This window comes from Aegilops tauschii, chromosome 7 (assembly GCF_002575655.3).
Source record: "Aegilops tauschii subsp. strangulata cultivar AL8/78 chromosome 7, Aet v6.0, whole genome shotgun sequence".
In the NCBI taxonomy this organism is placed as follows: Eukaryota; Viridiplantae; Streptophyta; class Magnoliopsida; order Poales; family Poaceae; genus Aegilops; species Aegilops tauschii.
In genome coordinates this window covers 599,171,075-599,177,812 of record NC_053041.3, presented here as the reverse complement: position 1 = coordinate 599,177,812, position 6,738 = coordinate 599,171,075, and the positions used below count along the sequence as shown (strand labels likewise).

The window sequence follows — 6,738 nt, the reverse complement described above, 5'->3', positions numbered from 1 at the left end:
GGTACTCTGTGTAGGAGTACAATTAGCTCGTGATGCGTATTGATTGGCAAGCAGGCTGCATCAACAAAGATGGACGTACATACGTGCATGTGAGATACTAATACAATTTTAACTTCTAAAAAAAACAATGTTTTAAATAGCGGGCTATGGAAAATAGCGTCGGGTCTCCAAATCAGCTATAGTGGGTTATAGCGGGCTATTTGTGAAGGCGACCATTTAGCGGCACCCTGCTGAAAAGTCTATAACGGGCTATAGCAGAGCTATAGCCGGCTATTTAAAACTATAGAAAAAACTAATACAACTAACCAAAATGAGCAAAGAGAGTATAAAATGATTTAGAGTAGCAAACTCAAAATACTACAACCCTCACAAAATAATAAAAATACTACAAAAATCATGAAAAGTATTTCCATAATCCAAAATCTATAATTTTCTACTAACACAAGTCCACCTAAAGTCTTGGGTATGGATCTGCAAAGAGAGGGAGATAGACTATATATTGTTCATCGCTTACAATATAACGACACTTCAAGCAATCAGGTAGATTCATTCACCAATAATGGACACGTACAAATCAATCACCATTAGTTCATGAAGAAAAAGCAGTAGTTATAACAGTAAAACCGACGAGGCCTTTCACTAAACTGACACAAAAGAATCAGAATATAGTACAAAACATAATCAATCACCATTAGTTCATGAAGAAAAAACAGTAGTTATAACAGTAAAATCGACGAGGCCCTTCACTAAACTGACACAAAAGAATCAGAATATAGTACAAAACATATTGACAAGCAAATGGATTAAAACTGCACTTTTACGTGGTCCTCGTTATTATTAGCAGCAGTAGAGCTGACCCAACCAACATGCATGCATGCATGCTGGTTACTTTGGCGGGAACTTGGACTTGATGGCCTCCACTACGCCGCCGTCGACCTGGAGCGCCCTGGCCAGCACGTCGGTGGGCACCGGCGGTGAGGCTGCGAACAACGCTAGGGCAAGGGACTGCGTGCCGGGAAGCTGACTGTTGAAGGCCGAGATTGCGGCGGCCGGCGCGCCACCGTTGTTCTTCTGGTAGTGGACGAGGCCGCGGGGGAAGACGAAAAGCTCACCCTTGCAGACGGCGCGGGCGAAGAGTTTGCCGGCGGTGGTGACGAAGCCGACGTCGAGGGAGCCCTCTAGCACGTAGATGATCTCGGTGGCACGTGGGTGGGTGTGCGGCGGGTTCACTCCCCACGGAGCGTAGTCCACGCGGGACATGGAGACGCCCAGCGTGTTGAGCCCCGGGAGCTTCTCCACGTTCGCCGCCGTCACCGCGGAGCCGACCGAGTTGCAGGTGTTGCCCGGGAATGCCAGCGCGGCCGAGAAGAACTCGTCCGCCGTAACGTTCTCCGGCCTCTTGCACGGGAACCCGTTCAACCGCAATGCTGCAAGCATACATTTACGCATTACCTCTTTGTTGGCATGATCTATACTTGTGCGAACGAGGGAATGGATGGAAGAGATGGCACAACTTACGGCCGTTGAGGGATTTGTAGTCGGTGACGCAGAAGTCCTGGAGCATGTCGGGGTCGCCGGCGAGCAATGGCGTGGCAAGGGCCAGGAGGGTGGCGCAGGAGGCGAGGAGGACGGCGGGGAGCTGCCTGGGCCCCATGGTCAAGACTCAAGTGGCTGCTTAATTGATAACTGGTTGGTTGGTGTGGTGCTAGCTATAGTTCGTTTGCCGGCCGTGTGGGCTGAGGATGACTGGATGAGAAGGCAAAGCATGCAGCGCACGTATTTATAGTGCAGTGTAGCTTAAGGCGGACGTGATCGATCGGTGGTTTATCCGTAGACATGTGACAAAGTTAATTCTCAACCACCATACCATCTATACTTGTGCGGTTTTATGAGGACGATGCATCCATGCATGCTCTAACACTTTAGCTTGAAGATATGGTTGGATAGCGATGTCAAATTGTCAACCACCATACCATTTGTGTCATGCACTCGTGTGGTCAGAGAGGGGTCTGAGCTGGAGGAGGAAAGATCAAAGCTGGTACTGTATATAGTTAGGGTCTCGCAAGATGACGGTCGCCTTAAAAATATTTTGGGTCAGATTGTTTTAGTCCTTTGGATGTGAGATGGATGGCCGGATCAGCTTCTTCAACCTCTAGCCCAACCTCTTGTTCATCTTCTTCCTCTCGCACGTACCACTGACCTAACCGCCGGCCTCCTCCGCCCGAGGCCAGCGGTGCTCCCGCGATCGCCTCGCCGCACTGCCCTCCCCTCAACCTCCCCCCACCGCTGGTCTTTCCGCTGTCCCCGTCCATCCCTCTAAGAGCATCTCCACCCGCGCCCCCAACAGGCCCCCCAGGCCACTTTTCCGGCGCCGGCGCCAAAAAAACGCCCCGGTCGCGCCCCCAGGACGCCGAAAAGCGCCGGTTCGGCCCTTTTTTTGCCGGCGGTCACAGGCCGAACCCGGCGCACTGGGGGCGATCGGAGCTCCGGCGCAAGGGTAAAGCGCGGCTGGCCCACACCCTCAGGTGAAAAGTCAAGATTTTCTTCCCCGACTCGCCTCCCACCCCCCGCGCCCTCGGCCGCCACTAGCTATATCCCGGCGCCGCCCGCCGCCCTTCACCGCTAGATAGCCATTCCCCGCCGGAAAAATAGTAGAGGTTCGCCGCGGCAGCCCCTCCAACAGCAGCTGGGCGTTTCCGGCCGCGGAGGGGCAGTTTAGCGGCGGGCACACGCCCACCGGGCGCAAGGTGTTCGGCGATTTGCCTGCCTCGGCGATGGACTCGGACGACGAGGAAGCGCTCGCCACACTGCTGGAGGAGGAAGCCGAGGCTGACGTCCAGGAAGAAGAGCATCTCATGGTGCTCGCCGCCCTCGCCCAGCTGCTGGCGAGCAATGAAAAGCCGCGGCGAGGTGGCTCGGCGCCGGGGCGGGTGAAAGCAAAGAACCGGCATCGTCTCGAAGGCTACTGCATGCTCTACTCCGACTACTTCGTCGATGCTCCACTTCACGGCGACAAAACATTTGGGCGCCGTTATCGGATGAGCCGAAAGCTCTTCCTCAGGATTGTGAATTCCATCCGGGAGTTCGACAACTACTTCAAGTGCAAGATGGATTGCACCTCGATCCAAAAGTGCACGACAGCGATGAGGATGCTTGCATACGGAGCTCCCGGTGATTCACTCGACGACTATGGGCGCATGGCCGAGTCCACCAGCATAGAGTGTTTCTACAAGTTCTGTCGGGCAGTGGTGGCAGTGTTTGGACCGCAATACTTGAGAACACCCAGTGCGGAAGACACTGCTCGAATCCTAGCACAGAATGCAGCAAGAGGATTTCATGGGATGCTTGAAAGCATCGACTGCATGCATTGGAAATGGAAGAATTGCCCATTTGCTTGGCAGGGGATGTACAAAGGCGCCAAAGGCGGTTGCAGTGTGGTACTTGAGGCGTGGACACACAGGACCTCTGGATTTGGCACTCCTTCTTTGGTATGCCAGGAACTCACAATGACATCAACGTGCTGCAGTGCTCTCCTGTCTTTGCCAAGCTTGTTGAAGGTCATTCTCCTCCGGTGAACTTCGAGATCAATGGGCGGCACTACAACAAGGGGTACTATCTAGCTGATGGCATCTATCCGAGATGGTTGACATTTGTGAAGACCATCTCAAACCCTGTGCCAGGAGGCAAGAACGCCTGGTTTGCGAAGATTCAGGAGCCTTGCAGGAAGGATGTCGAGCGGGAATTTTGTGTGCTCCAATCTCGATTTGCTGTTGTCCGGTACCCCGCTCAGACCTGGTCGAAAGATCAAATGTGGGAGATCATGACTTGCTGTGTCATCTTGCACAACATGATCATCGAAAGCGAGCAAGAGGACCCAGTGTTTGACACTGAACCATACTACAGGCGAGGCCCTCTAGCCGAAGTTGATCACCAGCTACCGGCAACCTGGACTGCCTACCTCAGTATGCGTCAGGAGATCCGAGACCCACAGGTGCATCATCAGCTGCAGCATGATCTGGTGGAGCACCTATGGAGGCTCAAGGGCGACGCCGGGCGCGACGTGTGATGAAATATGAGTTTTTATTTGTTGAACTATATAATTTGTATTGAACTATTTGTTGTTGTACTATTTTGTTGAACTATTTGATTTTTCTGTGATGAACTATATGATAAAAAAATGTTTATGTTCATAATTCAACGCCGAGCCACGGCGAACCATGCCGAATATGGGCCTATTCTCGCCCATATGGGCCCTTTATTCGCCGAAAGTGGGCCGAAAAGTGGGCCAATTTCGGCGCCTAGGGGCGACGACTGGGTGCAAAACCGCCCCCAGCGCCGCTTGTATCGCCGGCTCGCCCCCAGGGGGCGATTTATATGCGTCCTGGGGGGGGGGGGGGGGGCAACTGCTGGAGATGCTCTAAGCCCGACGACCACCCAAAATCCCCGGCGAACCTACACCCGCCACCTTAACTATAGATGGTGGGGTGGCTTTTTTGGTGAACCTGCACCCACCACCCTACGATAGATAGTGGGGTTGCTTCTTCCCCGATGCCGGCGGCTTTGGTGTCTCCCTCTTCCTCTCCCTCGTCGCTTCCTTCTTCCTTGTCAAAAAAAAAAAAAATCGACCGACCCAAAGACAAAGTTCAGTTGACTGATCTTTAGCTATTGTGATTTTTTATATATAGTTACTAAATTGTGATGCGTTCATTTTGCACACGGTTCACTTTCCGGCGACTAGCAGCTTGCTTGCACGTCAGATTATATTAAATTGAACGGATACGTGTAAGGACTAAGGAGGAAAAAAATTGGGGCGCGAGATCTGGAAACTAGCTGGTTAAAGTAGACGCAGGAATTGAGTAATGAAACAGCCCGTGCGTCGGTGCGAGCAGCAGTACTCTAGTCGCCAACATGCTTGATCTCTTGCATTGCATCCATATTGACCGTACAAGGTGTAGTGACTGCGTGCATCAGGTACCGATGTGCCAATTTTTACTATGATTTTTAAAATGTTAACTTTTTTGGAATTCTGAACATTTTTTTAAAGTGTGAACATATTATTTAACAATGCGAACAAATATTGAAATTTTGAACTTCTTCCCAAAAGGGCGAACAATTTTTGTAAAAAGTGATCATTTCTTGAAACTGTGTTTTGTTTTTGAAAATTCTGAACTTTATTTTCAAAAAAGAAAAAACTAAAAATTCTGAAAAAAATCGGAAACCTCGGACCATTTTTTCAAATACTCGAACATTTTTTGAGTTTGTGAACAACATTTGAAAAACAGGCATAGTTTTTGAAATTCGAAAAAATTCAAAAAATGGTCTTTTTCTGAATTCTTGAATACTTTTAACATTTGTGAACAAAATTGGAAAAACAGGAACAGTTTTTATACTTCTGAACAATGTTTGAAGACATGAAGAATTTTTGAAAACCCTGAACATTTTTTGAAGTTGTGAACAAATTTGAAAAGGAGGAATATTTTTTAAACTTCTGAACAATATTTGAAAACATGAACATTTTCTGAAAATTTGATAATTTTCTGAAACACAGAACTTTTTTCTCAATTTATGGACAAATTTTGAGAAAAGGAACTTTTAAAATTCGTGTTCAAACTTTTGCTAAAAATAAAATAAATTTGAAAAGGAAAAGAAACATAAACCGAAAACACAGGAAAAAAAACTTGCTAAAAAACAGGATGAAGGAAAGAAACAGGAAAAAATGAATAATCCGAAAAAACCACTGAAAACCCGGTTCAGGAACTTTCTAGTACGTTCCCAAAACCAGAATCCTGTAGCACTTTAATGCTACTGAAAATGGGCCGGCCCATATCGTTCGCTCAGACTCGTTCCTGTGTGTTTCAGCGACAGTTTGTCGCAGCGCGCGCGTCATATAGGATATTCGCTCTTATTCAGCGCCGTCAGCGCCACGGAACCCAACCGGCGCTCGCTCGTGCAGCTGCCTGGCTAACCAGTAGAGCATCACGTTAGAAGTGACGCTTATACATCAAGAACATTTAGTGCCCACTCATACGTGATTTTCCTAAAACAAAGTGAACAAATTTTGAAAGTTCACATATTTCGAAAACAGTTCATGAAGATGCAAAAAACACGTTGCCCTATTAAAAAATTCACAAATTCTAAAACACTTCATGTATTAAAAAAGTCCATAAAGTTGAAAAAAGTTCACTAATTTGAGAAGAATTTCATGAAATTCTAAAATAATCACGAATTGAAAAAATGTATCAGATTTAAATTTTTTTATGAAATGGAAAAATATTCAATTTCGAAAAAAAACCATAAATATGAAAAAAAATCATCGACTTGCAATAAGAATGTTCATCAATTTTTAAATAAAATCACCGATTCTGGAAAAAAGTTTATCGAATTAGAAAAACTGAACCGGATTTGGAAAAAAGTTCATCTTTGGAAAAAAAAGGTTGAATGAATTTGAAATAAGTTAATCGAGTTTGAGAAAAGTGCATAAAAAATCATCAATTTGAAAAAAAGTTCGACGAATTTGGAAATTTCTGTGCACTTTCAAACAAAAGAAATAGAAAAGGATAGAAATATAAATGCAAAAAACGGTCTAGAAAAAACCCGGTTGGAGAAGGTATAAAAAGGGAAATAAAATAGATTTTCACAAGTGGTGGTCGGTATGGTCTGGTCTCTCTATTTCACCCACTCGTCCCTCGTTCAGTCGCATACCTGAAACACCACCACTATGGCTCTTTAATATACGGT

At 46.9% G+C, this 6,738-nt stretch overlaps 1 protein-coding gene across 1 annotated transcript; it reads right to left on the bottom strand.

The window, feature by feature from the left end:
* Nucleotides 1-666: 666 nt before the first annotated feature.
* On the bottom strand, nt 667-1,742 carry LOC109781750 (germin-like protein 1-3). Its single transcript, XM_020340354.3, has 2 exons — nt 1,519-1,742; nt 667-1,427 (listed from the first exon to the last, which is right to left on the bottom strand). The coding sequence occupies exons 1-2, from the start codon at nt 1,652-1,654 to the stop codon at nt 886-888; spliced, it is 678 nt and encodes a 225-aa protein (XP_020195943.1). The 5' UTR covers nt 1,655-1,742; the 3' UTR covers nt 667-885.
* Nucleotides 1,743-6,738: the final 4,996 nt, after the last annotated feature.

Bases quoted from the DNA above. Each gene is read 5' to 3' on its own strand.
- LOC109781750 (XM_020340354.3), bottom strand. From the start codon at position 1,654: ATGGGGCCCAGGCAGCTCCCCGCCGTCCTCCTCGCCTCCTGCGCCACC. The intron at 1,428-1,518 runs GTAAGTTGTGCC...GTATGCTTGCAG, and splicing joins CTACAAATCCCTCAACGGCC to CATTGCGGTTGAACGGGTTC.